Source organism: Geospiza fortis, unplaced genomic scaffold (genome assembly GCF_000277835.1).
Source record: "Geospiza fortis unplaced genomic scaffold, GeoFor_1.0 scaffold41, whole genome shotgun sequence".
NCBI classification, from domain to species: Eukaryota; Metazoa; Chordata; class Aves; order Passeriformes; family Thraupidae; genus Geospiza; species Geospiza fortis.
In genome coordinates this window covers 12901316-12915548 of record NW_005054299.1, presented here as the reverse complement: position 1 = coordinate 12915548, position 14233 = coordinate 12901316, and the positions used below count along the sequence as shown (strand labels likewise).

Below are 14233 nucleotides of genomic sequence, written 5' to 3'. Positions count from 1 at the left end.
TGGTGAAGAAGCACTCCCAGTTCATCGGCTACCCCATCACGCTCTATGTACGTAAGGAAAGGGCTGTGGGGACCAGATGGAAAGCTGGAGGCAGGGGTGGGTGGTGTTTGAAACAGGAGCACACAAAAGGCCCAGTGTATGATCCCTTTTGGCCCCTTCTGTAGTTCCTGGCTGCTGGGCACTCAGCAGTGATGTTCTCAGCTTCTGTGGCCAAAGGTGGTTTGAGGCTGGGGGCTTACTGGAGGTGAAGGAGGTGGGTATCCAGCCACACTAAAGACCTTTGGTCTCTGCAGCTGAAGATCACCTTAAATCAGTCGTGGAAAAAGGAGGGTTCCTGCCACTTTTCTCAGACACAGCTTTTGGTTGCATGACAAGGGGCTTTTGAGGACTGGTTCCAAGAGTTTTCATTCCAGATGATACATTGTTTGGCCTTGGAGGATAGCATTTTTCTCATCTAGAGCTAAAGGATTCTTGGTAATTTCAGGCTAAACCTGACTACTGCTTGTTTCTTTCTCCACAGCTGGAGAAAGAACGTGAGAAAGAGATCAGTGATGATGAAGCAGAGGAGGAAAAAGATGAGAAGGAGGAAGAGTCAGTGTCCAAAGATGACGAGAAACCCAAAATTGAGGATGTAGGCTCTGATGAGGAGGAGGAGGGAGACAAAGGCAAGAAGAAAAAGACCAAGAAAATCAAGGAGAAATATATTGACCAGGAGGAGCTGAACAAGACCAAACCAATTTGGACCCGCAACCCTGATGACATCACCCAGGAGGAGTATGGCGAGTTCTACAAGAGCCTCACCAATGACTGGGAGGACCACTTGGCTGTCAAGGTGGGTGCTGGGCTACCCTGCCTTCCAAGGAGAGGCCCCTTTCCTGCCCTTATCCAGAGTCACCACATGGTTGTGCCTCTGTGGGACTGAGCACTCTCAGGCTACTTGGTGATGGAGCAACCTGCACTGTGACTCCCATGCAGGTGGAAGGATTGGCAGTGCCAGTCCATAAGCAAGACAGGAGGATGTGGGGTCTCAGAGAAGCACTGACTTCTCTGTCCAAGCCTGCTGTATGCCAGAGGACCTTGGCACATAGGGGATAGTGGGCCTGAGCAGGAGGAAATACAGGCTGCTTGGATGCTAGAGATGTTGCTGTGCTCCCTAGCCAGCCCCAGTGCTGAGGAGTGGCAGTTCAGCCTCCTTGCTGTGGGAGCTGGAGAAAGGAGAAGTGAAGCACCCCAGCAGCTGTTTTTTTTTCCTGGTTCCACAGCACTTCTCTGTGGAAGGGCAGCTGGAGTTCAGGGCCCTGCTTTTCATCCCACGCCGTGCCCCTTTTGACCTCTTTGAGAACAAGAAGAAGAAGAACAACATTAAGCTGTATGTGAGGCGGGTCTTCATCATGGACAGCTGTGACGAGCTCATCCCTGAATACCTAAGTAAGAGCCCCCCTGCCTCAGCCTCCCAGTGCAGAGCTGGGATCCCCACAGCCTGTGGTACCACTTCCAGTACAGAGGCACTGGATGAGGCGCTGGCTGGTGTGGGTGCATAGCAGTCAGTGTTTTAACTCTTTTCTTGCTGTGCTGAAGTTCAGAATCCTTAACCTGACACCTCTTTTCATTCCCTCTATGCAGACTTCATCAGGGGTGTTGTGGACTCAGAGGACCTCCCTCTGAACATTTCTCGTGAGATGCTCCAGCAGAGCAAGATCCTCAAAGTGATCCGCAAAAACATTGTGAAGAAATGCTTGGAGCTCTTTTCTGAGCTGGCAGAAGACAAAGAGAACTACAAGAAATTTTACGAAGCTTTTTCCAAGAATCTGAAGGTGAGTTGGGCACCCTACCCCTGGAGGAGGGAAGGGCCCATGACCCATCTGCCTGAGGAGCAATCTTGTTCCTATGCTGTGTCTCCTCTGTGTGGATGTTAGGATAAAGGGAGTGGGTCCTGTGAATGCCTCGGAGTGCCTTTGTGGGTGCCTGTCCCTCTGGCTGCCCTAGGCCAAACACTCAGATGATCAGGAGCTGGGCAGATGGCTGTGCCTCAGGGGCAGCCAAGTGCATCCAAGTCCTGTCCTGGAGACAACATGTATGTCTTCTGTTCCCAGCTGGGCATCCATGAGGACTCCACCAACCGAAAGCGCCTTTCGGAGCTGCTGCGGTACCACACGTCCCAGTCAGGCGAGGAGATGACTTCGCTTTCTGAGTACGTGTCCCGAATGAAGGAGACCCAGAAGAGTATCTATTACATCACAGGTGAGCCAGAGCTCCTCTGAGACTAGCAAGGCAGAGGCAGGTAACCTGCATACAAACCCTAATTTAAAACACTTCCTGCTGCCTTCAGCAGGTCATCCCTGCTGAATTACAGCTCATTCCTAGGGGCTGGGGAAAGGCCACCATACCTAGAACCTTGGCTGCTGCCAGTTTTATTTTAGGGGTCCCAAATGACTGGTGGTGTTTGTCCTGCTGTAACCAGCTCTTACCTCTTGCTGATGTTTCATTTCTACCCTCCACAAACACAGGGGAAAGTAAGGAGCAAGTTGCTAACTCAGCCTTTGTGGAGCGTGTGCGGAAGCGTGGCTTTGAGGTGGTATACATGACAGAGCCCATCGATGAGTACTGCGTGCAGCAGCTCAAGGAGTTTGATGGCAAGACCCTGGTATCAGTCACCAAAGAGGGGCTGGAGCTGCCTGAGGACGAGGAAGAGAAAAAAAAGATGGAGGAGAGCAAGGCCAAGTTTGAGAACCTCTGCAAACTGATGAAGGAAATCTTGGACAAGAAGGTGGAGAAGGTGAGAGGGGCAGGGAGCTTAGCCCTGCGCTGGAGGGAGGAGGGCTGGGTCCTCTGTGCTGCAGGTGAGGGCCCCCGCTCAATGCATGCCTCTCATCTCCTGCAGAGGAGCCGCTAGAGGAGACTGGAGGTCCCAGCATGCACCATCTTGCTCTAAGCAGCCAGGCTGCAGGCGAGGGGCACTGACCCAAATACGTGCATTGATGGGAGAGGGTAAGTGTGGGAAACATGCAGTGGGTGCTCTAAGTGCTGGCTGAGCTGTCCAAATTAGTCTGCAGCAGTCCTGGAGCTGCTTGGAGCATCTCTGCTTGCTTTGAGGTGTCCCCAGGTGAACCAGGGACAAAGACTTGGGCTGTAGTGTGCTGTGGCTGGGCCCAGTCCAGGGCTTATGCGGGCCTTGCTCAGCTAACCCTTGGCTATGTTGGCAGGTCACAGTCTCAAACCGGTTGGTCTCGTCCCCCTGCTGCATTGTCACCAGCACCTATGGCTGGACAGCCAACATGGAGCGCATCATGAAGGCTCAGGCCTTGCGGGACAACTCTACCATGGGCTATATGATGGCCAAGAAGCACCTGGAGATCAACCCTGACCACCCAATCGTAGAAACCCTTCGCCAGAAGGCTGATGCTGATAAGAATGACAAAGCTGTTAAAGATCTGGTGGTGCTACTCTTTGAGACTGCTCTGCTGTCCTCTGGTTTCTCTCTGGAAGATCCCCAGACCCACTCCAACCGCATCTACAGGATGATCAAACTTGGGCTTGGTGAGTATCCATGCCACTTCTCAAGCCTGCAGCAGGCCTGAAAGCAGGTTAACTGGTCAGGCTGGTGTCTTGGGGCAGGGGGAGGCCACTAAGGGAGCCCTGCTACTATGATGTGCTGAAGTGGCTCTGTACATAAAGTGGCCAGGAGAAAGTGTAAACCTGGAACAAGGTACTTAAGGAGGGCTCAGGACTCTGGGTGGACTGCCCTGTCCTCCACAACACCAGGAGCCACCACCAGGATGTTCAGATGACAAGCTGAGGCTTTTTATTCCTTCAGAGTAAATGTGAAAAGTCTGTCATGGGTTATGTGACCCATCTGGAGAAACAGCTTGTGCTTGCACACAGCCTTTTCCTCCAAATTCAGCTAAGAATGTAAGTCAGAAGGTGCTGTGGCTTGGCACAACTGACTTGGTAACTCTGTGCTGCCTAGTCTCAGTAGGAGTAGGGTATTATATTAGTCAAGCTGCAGGTAAGGGGACTATATGGTAGTACATTTTCTGTTCAGAGTACTCTGAAACAGCAATCTGCAGGGCTGGAAACTGATGAGCTCTAGAGTCTTGCAACTGCTTTAGTTGTGACTTGACTGGATTTACTGCATTTTGCTCTAGAGAAATGCTCATGGCTTAAACCACATTCTCCTGGTTTAAACCCCAGGTTTTGTAGTGCTGGGTAACAAGTGTTTTGTAGTTAATCTTACCTGGCTAAGGAGTGCACTCTAATGGCATAGGTAGTATCCATGTACTAGTGTAGATGTTACTGGGAAGATGCTACTGATTCAGGTTTAGTGCTGGAGTTGACAATAACTTTTAACAATGTTGACTTGTAATTACAAGTTTTTAGCCTGGAGGAGAGCGAGGGGTGACCTCATTGCAGTGTACAGCTTCCTCACCAGGGGAAGCAGAGGGGCCTGCGTTGGTATCTTCTCTGTGGTGACCAGTAACAGGACCTGAGGGAACATCATGAAGCTTTGTTGGGAGCGTTTTAGGTGGGATATTAAAGGTTTCTTGCCTAGACAGTGGTTGGCCAAGGAACAGACTCCCCAGGGAAGTAGTCATAGCACCAAGCCTGCCAGCATTCAAGAAGTGTTTGGACAATACTCTGAAGCACACGGTGTGATTCTTGGGGCTGCCCTGTGTACAGCCAGGAGCAGGACTTCAATGATCCTTGTGGGTCCCTTCCAAATCAGAATACTCTATGATTCTGTGAACTATTGGATGCTAATGGCCATTTCTCAGGCTGGGGGCAGGAGCTAGGTTTGCTCTAGGAGAGGCTGTACATGTGGGATTAGGTGTCATTTGGAGGCCTTGTCTCTTCCTTTCCTCCCCTCTCCCAGGCATAGATGAAGATGAGATGGCTGCAGAGGAGCCCAGTGCAGCTGCCCCTGAGGAAATCCCCCCTCTGGAGGGAGATGAAGATACATCCCGCATGGAAGAGGTAGACTAAAGGAGGAAGGCTCTTCCTTCACCTGCCAGACTCCTGCTCTATCATGTTTGCTTAGAAGATGGTCTGCTCCCACCAGCTGCTACTGACTTCTTGGTGGTGTCTGTTCTTTTGGCTCTGTTTGGTTGGGGTTGTTTTTGGCAGGGTGCAGGAGGGCATGATTCCCTGTTTGTTAGTAGTGATTCAGGTAGCCTGAGGCCTGTCTATTCTGTGTCTTTCTGCTTGTGTAGGAACAGCTGATGGAGAGTGGAGGTGTGAGGAGGCATTAGGCTTCCCTCTCTCCCCTTCATGGAGTGTCCCATATTATCAGTAGGCATCAAACACTGTCCTTATTCCATTGGGGTGGGAGAGCCCTTCCTCCAAACTGCTGCCTCCCTGAAGCCCCAGGATAGCATAATGTATTTTGGTTGGGTTTTGTTTGATTATTTTTCTGGATTTTTGTTCTACTGGAATAAAAGAATTGATGATTTACATGGTGGGGTCCCTTGTGTTTCATGCCTGCTTTCCTGAGAAAAATGTCTCAGCCTGTTCCTGAGGGCACTGGACTGTGCTGTGTAGGTCTGTGCCCTGAATGCTTGCTGAGCCCTGCTTTAGGAGATCTTCATCTTGCCAGGGCATGGAAGAGATAAAGTGAGTGGAAGGAACACATGACCTGCTGTGCAGGTGGGATCATCTCCAATAAGCAGTAGTTCTCCACCTGGAGACCTGCATGCTGCCCAGCCTGGGAGCAAATTTCCAATCTGTGTGGGACAGCTGGGTGAGCTGTGCCAGGGCCTGAGCTGCTGCTGGCTGGTTTGATCTGAGCACCTCTGGGGCAGGACAGTGGCAGGAGCCATCTGCCTGTTCCATTGCAGCGTGGAGCAGGGTGTGGAGTGACAGCTCAGGACTGTAGTCAAGCTGCCTCTCTTCAGCTGTTGGGCCAAAGAATCAACTCCTTTCCTCCCACCTCCAGCCTGCCCTTTCTGGCCTTCTGCAGCCATTGGGTGTCGGGCAGTATCTGCCTTCTTTCCAGCTGTGTCCTAGAAGAGAAGCCTGGGACATCACCTCTGACTGAGCTGCCCCTTGCACTGAGCTCACATTCTGTGAGGTTTGTCACCCCTGGCCACAATGGCCCTTGGGGTTTGTCAGAGAACAGTAACACTTAACTTCTCTTGCTGCATTAAGTTCTCTTGCTGCCCACATGCCAGCTGCCACAGGCACAAAATAGAATGGGCTTTAGCCAGTATCCATCTTCAGCAGGGAGGCAGAGCCTGCTGGAATCCCTTGCTTGCACACCCAGACACTGACTGTGCTGCCAGTGTGGCAGCTGTGTGGGTGCAGCCTGCTAGGACAGTGGTGGAGCTGAGCTAGCAAATTGTTTAAAACCAGGATTTCTCTCTCGATAGCAAGTGTTGCCAAATAGTGAATCAGTAAAAATTAACTTTTTAATTAAATGTCCTGGGTTTTCTTTTCCCACTAATGTTTTGTTTAAATCTACATTTAAATTAGAAAGGTTATCCCATTGTATCCCATTCCTAACCTGGCAATGTGTTTTTTGTTGTTTTGTTTTTAATCAAAGGAAATCACATTCCATTTTCAGTCAGCAGGTAGTGGGTGCAGACATTTGAGTGAATTTGCAGGGCTGGATGAAAAGCTGTGAGGTTGCACAGGCGGCTCCAAAAAGCTCAGAGCTAGAAAAGGAGCACTGCTAAAACTGCTGGAGAGCCAACTGCTCTGAAGCCTGGGCTGTGCTCAGCACCAGCTCTGGTATCCCTCCAGGCTCAGCTAAGTCACCACTGTCCCTTGTGTCCTCCTCTGATTCTCTTGTAACCCTCACCTGAGTGTCCCCTTTCCCTAGCTGCGTTAGGCCCCAGTCCTGTCTCTGACTCCAGGCTCACCCTTGCCCACACTGTTTCTCACCAGGCCTCCCACACATACAAGGAGGATGGACCTTCCACACCACAAGCCTCTCCTGGCTCTGGCTGCTGCAGTACACCCCACAAAGTGCTGCAGCACCGCTGGCCCTGGCTGGCACCTGCTCAGCTAGCCTCTCTATCATCTCTGGGGAGCTACACCCACTGGGAATTCCTTAAAATGCACCATGCAGAGAACCTAGCAGCCAAACTAGGCTCAGGCTAATGGCTCCTTCACCTGCCCCCCCACACAAGCAGCATTCCAAACCCGGCTGTGCTCCCCAGTTGAGTGTGCAATGATTTCCTGTCAGGCCTTGCAGCCTTGAGTACAACCAGCCCTGGCAAAGACAGAGAGAGGCACCTGTATTTGGAAAGACAACTCTGCTGTCCCAGAGAGACTAGGGACACAGGAAGAGTTGGAAATCTCTTCCCTCTTTCCAAGTATATGGAAAAAAACCGCACCCAACCAAAAATACCAAAAACCCCACATTTACACCCATGGCACTATATGCAGCATATTTTTAATTTAATAAAATAAAAAGAGAAAAAAGTTCCCTTGCAAAAGTACCAAAACCTGCCGGTTGTCAGTCAGGTTGTGTTGACAAGAAAAGGATTGACAGATAAAACCCAGGCTTGTGGGGAAGAACAGCTTTCACTGCTCTATCCCCGGCTGTCTGTGGAGCAGGAACAAGGCACCGCAAGCGGGCTCTGCCCCGTGTCCCAACCCTCCAGGCACAGACTCTGGCCAGCCCCTGGGAAAACCAGGGCCAGTGCCTCCAGGTGGCAGGAAAAAAAGGGCTTGTTTGTGCTTGTCTGAATGGCAATTGCAAAGTCCAGAAACCATGGCACTGAGGGACCCCAAAGTAGTGCTCGGGCTTCTGGGCAGTGCAGCCTTTGGCCTGTAACAGCAGCAGATGTAACCAAAAAGCAACCTCAAAGGACTTGGCAAGCCTTGGGAACTGTTCAGCTCAGGTACTGCATAAAAATCAGCCTGGGCTGAGGGGGCAAAGAAAAGTGTCCTGGAGCAGGGGTAAAGAATTGATAAAGCCAAACTGGGAAGTACTGACTTTCACTGCAGTGCCCTCCCAGAGCAGATCCCAGGCCTAGGGTAGGACAGGCAGAGAGTCCTTCCCTTGGCTGTGCCTGTACTACCTAGAGCCCCTCCTGGAATGGAGGAAGAGCACTCCCCACCCTTCGATGGGCTCAGCTTGGGACTTGCCTCAGAGGTGTTTCAAAAAGAAACCTAGTGTTCTGCTTGCCCTTTCCTCCTGACAAGCTCTGTAGTACTAGCAGAAATGGAGGAGCTTTAGCCAGAGGCAAGACAGCGCCATGGAAGAGTTCCCTTGTTCATCAGTGACTTTGGGGAGAAGCCACAAGACAGAGGTGGGGCAGGAATACCAGCAGCCCCATGCTGGTGCGTCCCCAGGCCTGTGCCTTGGCTGTAAGTCTTCGACCTATTAAGGCAAATGGAAAGGTTTGGAGCTGCGTCAGCGCAGAGCGTTTCCTGGGCTTGTTTCAGCCCCTTTCCCAGGAAAAGCAGGTGGAAAACTGAGTCACTGGTCCTGCCTATCCATACCCCACTCTTCTTCTCAGTGGGTTCTGAGAAATCCAGCAAATGCCTTCAAGTGGAGGCAGGACAGCAGGCATGGCTTAAATGCCATGGCCTCAGCTTCCTTAGACCTTTTGAACAGGGGTCTCGCCCGGCGGGAGCTTCTTGCTGCGCTTCTTCATGCGGCTGCGGGCATAGACACGCAGGAAGAGGGCCATGAAGACAACGGCTATGCCCAGCCCACCCACCACAGTGACAGTGTGCCCGTAGATGAGGCAGGAGAGGAGGATGGCAAAGGCCTGCCGGAGTGTCATGATGATGGTGAAGACAGCTGCCCCGAACTGGTTGATGGTGTAGAAGATGAAGAGCTGGCCGCAGGCAGAGCACACGGAGAGCAGCACGGCGTGGGCGGTGAACTCCGAGTGGCGGGCCATGAAGCGCAGCGACTCCAGCAAGGCACCCTGCTCCAAGAGCGAGCCCACGGTGAAGAGGCAGGAGAAGACGTTGACACCAAACATCATCTGCACGGGAGACATCTTGTAGGTGAAGAGAGCGTCCTGCCAGTTGGAGGTGAAGCTGTCGAAGATGATGTAGCCAGCCAGGAGCACTATGCCAGAGAAAGTGGTGACAGTGGACACCGTCCTGTTAGGAGCGCTGGAGAGCAGGAACATACTGACCCCCACGGAGATGAGGGCAGCAGTCAGGTACTCCCAGTACTCATAGCTCTTGCGTGACACCAGTTTGCCCATCATCATCACTGGGATCACTTTGGAGGCCTTGGCCAGCACTTGGGTGGGGAAGCTGATGTATTTGAGTGCCTCATACTGACACCAGCTGCTGAGGATGTTGGAGAGGGAGGCAAAGGAGTATTTGTACATAGGAGCCCCATGGCGTGGCTGCTTGGTCAGGGCGCAGTACAGACCAGCCACTGTGAAGGCCAGGATGCGGTTCATAAACACGAGGAACTGGGAGTCCTTGAACTTCTCTCCAGGGTCTGTTTCAGTGGTACCATACGTTTTTGTCATCACACGCTCCTGGAGGACACCCCATGTGAGGTAGGAAGCCTGCAAAGCAGCAGGAGCACAGGCAGAGTCAGTACCCACAACAGCAGTTGCTGGCAACAACAGGAAGAACAGACCCCAGGAGATCCTTGCTTTCCCCATGTCAGAATTCAGGACATCCCTCTGGCTGTCCTGGATTGCCCAAACCCCTGCCAAGGGGCTCAGAGACCTTGGCACAGAGCCTGGGACTTTATGACCCATAGAAAAAATTACCAACCTTATATGAGGATCTGCAAGCCATGAAAGTCTAAGTAGAATAATAATTAGTCATGGGGTGAAAAATAGATTTTTTGGGGTTTTTAGAATGGGGGTTCAGGAGGCAAGATGAAGAAATCTGGGCGTGTCCTGTCTTTCTCCTTCTTCTTCTTGTCCTCCATCTTCTGCTGTGATGCTGGCACTTTTGGATTGGTTTAAGGTAGAAACTCACTGTCTAACATAGGTGATAGGTAATGGGAAGTTATGGTAAATAATGTACATGTACTTTTTAATATAAAAGATAACACCACCCTGAAACGGACCTTGGCGGGTCAGAGAAAGAATTTTACAGATAAACAAGAAACAACTTTGAGAATGAGAACAGAAGAATTCTGACACCTTCTTCGACTGCCGGGCTGGGAAACAAGACTTTCTAATGCATCTCGGGGTCACTCTGACCAGCAGAAGTCCTGAGATCCCCAGTGTTGCTCATCCTCTGCATGGCAATGCTTCCCTGAGACACTGGGAGACAGGACCACCCCCCACTCCACCCTTCTGAGGGAACCCACTGATCCATGTGGTTACAACCAGGAACATCCTGTTCCAAAGCACACCTGCTCAGTGGGCAGGGGAGAAAAGCCCACAATGCAAACATCCTGGTGAGAGCAAGCAGTTAGCTTTGAGCTGCTTTAAGCCTGTGGAACCAGACTGACTGAATCAGGAAACACTACTGATACACAGCTGCCGTTTTGGTGCCAGCTCCCTGCAGCAGGTCCTGGCAGTTTTCCCAGTGGCCTCTGCATTGGTTTTCACTTCCAGATCCCCAGGCCTGATTTTTACATCCAAATCAATTCTAGTTTCAAAACCAGCAGACAAAATTGTCCATGAGGGACGATCACTGTCCTGGTTGTCATCTCCACTGCTTTTGGTGCAACACCACCAAGCCCCTCACAGAAGTAACAGACTTCCTCTCATCACACACCTCCCAAGAAAGTAAGACACAGAGAAATGGAAGAATTTGGTGGCCCACAGCACGTCTGAATAGGCTGGGGGAGTAAGCCAGAGAGTGAATTGTTTCCTGGCTGCAGGACACCTGGGTTTTTCTGTCTCAGTGCCCACACTGCTGTTTCTGGTCCTCATAGATCAAAAAAGTTGCCCTTCCTAATGATGCTCAGGCTATGGCTGAGACTTGGGGAATCTAAGATTTTAAATTCCTGTTTATCTGTAGCTGAATTAAGTATTTTCTCTCCAGTACTCAAATTCAATCCATCAAGGCAGAATGCATCAGCCCCAGACAGTGACCCACGGGAAAGCCTGGGATAAAAGAGGGCTCAAACTATGTGCTGATCTGACATCAGAGCCAGAACAAAAGCAGTCTTAACAACCTGCTGAATCACAGAATTTTCAGAGGCTCTAGACGACTGTGATCAGACAGACAGGATGCTCCAACCCAAATGACAAAAGCTAAATGGACCTCCACAGCTCTTGGAGGTGGAGTGTCCTGTCCCAGCCTCCAACCCTGCCTTGATCAAGGACAGCATTGCATGCTTGGTCTCCAAATAACTGACAGTCATTAACCCGCTGGCCACTTCCTCCTTCCAGAATGGAACAGCCACACATGCACAGGACCCCTACCTGTAGACCAACAGCACAGACGAGCAGCCTGCAGACCTGTCGGGCTGTGGAGGACTCTGTGGGCTCTGCTCGGGGCGGCAGGGAGCCATCGTCCTGATGTACAGACTTCACCTCAGAGCCAAACACACATGATTTGATGACAGGGAAGCAAATGCCTCTGCCTGAATAAGAGAGAAGATGGAGACACAATTAACCAAAGCCTGGGCATCACATGCTGCACCAGCTTGAGGTGAAGCCTTCCTCCTCACTAGCCTCCAGATCTGCTAGCATGGGGGCCTCAGAGAAATTTGTTTCAGGATAGCAGCTGGACAGCACTGGGACACAGCTCTGTGAGAGGCTCAAGCCTGACAATGCAGGTTGAAGAAGGGAAGCTCCCGCTCCTACCTGTCTCCAAATAGTTCCTTCTCTTGAAGTACTGGATGAGGAGGAAGCCCGGTACCACAATGCTGGCATAGCCGGCAGCATTAACAAAGAAACGGAAGAGCCAGAAGTCTCCCCACGAGTCCTGCAGGGCAGGGGCGATCTCTTCACCTGCAGCCATCGCAGGGAGGGAGGCCAGCAGGAGGGGAATGCAAAATCTGCAGAGAGAGAAAGAAGCAGGTGGTGGGCTACTGGTACACGGGCAGCTCCACTCCACATGCCTGTAACACCCACCATCCAGCCCGATCCTCATCACCTGTAATACGGCCACCCAGACCCACTGCAGCGACAACAGTGATGCTGGCAGCAAGATCAGGAAGAGCAGGAAGAGTCCTCTGGAGCTGAAAAGCACAGGCCAGACATCTATGTTTGCTTCTGGTAAAGGTGGTTGCTCTGGAACATGTGGACTTAGAACCCTGGATTCCCAGGATTAGAGAGAACGCTGCTATAACCATCTGGTTTTGACTACACTCTTACTCCAAATGTCAGGAGCACCTCACACCTCACCTTTCTAAGTTAAACTTTAGCACAGCTTTTGGGTGGAAAAGGAAAAGGTCACTGAACAGAAGAATTTAGTCCTACCTAGAAGCTCATGTTTCAAGCCTGTGGCAATGAGCAACCTTCCTCTGGAAGCAAACAGTTCAGAGCTTTCCCCTCCAGCTATGCCAGGTCAATGGAGAGGCAGCGTTTGGGGCTGCCAGCCTCCCCCAGCTCCCCATGCAGCTCTGGAAGTGTGCCATGGCATTCCTCACAGCTCAGAGGAAATTACCAGGGTTCACCCACTTGACAAAACACAGCCAGAAAGCAAGGCTGGAAAGGAACTTTCCTACCAGCTGTCTGGTTGGGATTTTACCAGGACTATGCAATGAGGTATAGCTGATATTCTTCAGCTGTAGCTGTAAGAAGTGATCTAGCCAGCTTTAAACCAGTTTTAATAGGCGTTGAAGGAGTTCTTCCCTTCACTGTCCTCTCTCTCACAGAGGCAAACCTGCAATATTCAGGGGCACCAGGTACTCAAAAGAATGAGCAAGCAGGCAACAACTTCCTACACGCAAGGCCACCTGCATCCCCCTCACAAAGCAAGCTGCAGATTCCTGCATCAGGGTACAACATTTCCCGGGTCCACACTACATCCCTGCCCCAGTTCCCTCAGTTGAAAAAGCCTCCCAGTTCCTTGGGGACCAGGTGAGAGTGCTGTGGGCTGGCTACATAAACACACACCAGAAAAGCTCCTGTGCCTGAAAGGGACAGAGTTGTTAATTCGTCCTCCACCTGAAACAAGCGAGTCAGAGGAACTTAGGCCCTATTTAGGGGTGTACCTGGCCCCAATGTTGTATAACTGTGACCTCTGGTAACTCCCACACGAAACTCAGAAATTTACAAACTTAGCGACTTAGAAAATTACAAACTTTAAGGACTTTAAAGGCAAGAAAGTCCCCTGCCATTTCACGAGCAAGCACTCCCATCAACCTCTTGGGAAAGACCTCAGGGACTTTTCTCATCCTCAGCTACTGTGACCAGGCCCTTGGAGTTCAATAACCCGACCAAAGCTGGGGCTGTGTTTCACCCAGAAAACTCCCTTCTATGACTTAGAAGACATAGAAATTCCCAGACCAGGGAGAGGTGCATATAGCTAGGGGTGGATTTCTTTGCCTGTTTCCTACTCCTCTGTCTCCCCCCTCCCCTGGAAAAGACAGTCTGACACCTCCACTCAATCTCTCCTGCTGCAGGGGCACCATTGCAGGCTCAGATACTGTGGGATGCAAAACCAGCGCTCAGTGCTCCTGAGTTTGTCCGTATTAAGTAACTGTGGCTGACGATGGGGTGCAGAAATGCCGTTCACTTTTGCAGAAGTCAGATATAAATGACAGGGTCTGTTGCCACATTTGCAACTGAGAGGGACTGTGCAAGCTCCATTCAGCACGACTGCGCCTGCTGTTACCCCGCCAGCTCCTGCAGCGCTGCCATGGGCGGAGAATCAGCTCCGCTCTCCCACAGCGACCGTGAAGAGGAGGCTATGGAGGGACAATGGCTCTCTATGCCCGCGCTAGCAATTCCCAGGCCCTGAGAGCTGACTCCGTGCAGCAGCCCCTGCCCTCTGCCCAGGCTGGGAAGGAACAGGGACGCCAGTGTTACAGGTAGAAAGCAGGGGGGGCGAGCAGGCAGCACGCTGAGGCATGAAAGGAGCCTTATTCTGCGGAGCAGCCCAGGAGCCGAGACAACGGAGCCGGCCGCTGCTCCCCTGGGCACTGCAAGGGCAGCTCTCAAAGGCACCGCTTCAGAGCCGGGCTGGCACCCAGCCCTCTGCCTGGCATGGACAGCCTGGGTCCCCGCTCTGAAAAAGATCCCTGCCTACAGCCCCGATACTGTTCAGCGCGCCTCCAGCGCCTGGAAGGGCTGAGGTCAAATGCAAGCTTGGAGCTGACAAGTCCATACTAACATCTCGGCATCTCGCTGTCCCTGTCCCTGCACGCAGCTGGGTCGCAGGGCTGCCTGCCCCTGCC

At 51.7% G+C, this 14233-nt stretch overlaps 2 protein-coding genes and 1 long non-coding RNA gene across 3 annotated transcripts in view; 1 reads left to right on the top strand and 2 right to left on the bottom strand.

Moving 5' to 3' along the window:
- LOC115948344 overlaps positions 1-2548 on the bottom strand; it is a 6503-nt gene extending 3955 nt beyond the window's left edge. Inside the window, exon 1 of the long non-coding RNA XR_004082165.1 lies at positions 2469-2548. This is a non-coding gene — a long non-coding RNA (uncharacterized LOC115948344). The remainder of the gene's footprint in view (positions 1-2468) is intronic.
- The window catches only part of HSP90AB1 (heat shock protein 90 alpha family class B member 1), a 6927-nt gene extending 1477 nt beyond the window's left edge, over positions 1-5450 (top strand). Inside the window, 8 exon segments of the mRNA XM_014308268.2 lie at positions 1-47; positions 521-832; positions 1263-1428; positions 1624-1814; positions 2094-2241; positions 2508-2776; positions 3204-3537; positions 4871-5450. The exon segment at positions 1-47 is cut by the window's left edge and continues 11 nt beyond it. Of these exon segments, the coding sequence (XP_014163743.1) occupies positions 1-47; positions 521-832; positions 1263-1428; positions 1624-1814; positions 2094-2241; positions 2508-2776; positions 3204-3537; positions 4871-4980 (1577 nt within the window). The 3' untranslated portion in view covers positions 4981-5450.
- Positions 5451-7370: 1920 nt separating this feature from the next.
- Positions 7371-11774, bottom strand: SLC35B2 (solute carrier family 35 member B2). Its single transcript, XM_014308566.2, has 2 exons — positions 11694-11774; positions 7371-9482 (listed from the first exon to the last, which is right to left on the bottom strand). The coding sequence occupies exons 1-2, from the start codon at positions 11772-11774 to the stop codon at positions 8544-8546; spliced, it is 1020 nt and encodes a 339-aa protein (XP_014164041.1). The 3' UTR covers positions 7371-8543.
- Between the last annotated feature and the right edge of the window lie 2459 nt (positions 11775-14233).

Bases quoted from the DNA above. Each gene is read 5' to 3' on its own strand.
- SLC35B2 (XM_014308566.2), bottom strand. From the start codon at position 11,774: ATGCTGCCGGCTATGCCAGCATTGTGGTACCGGGCTTCCTCCTCATCC. The intron at 9,483-11,693 runs GTAGGAGCGGGA...GCTGCTTTGCAG, and splicing joins AAGGAACTATTTGGAGACAG to GCTTCCTACCTCACATGGGG.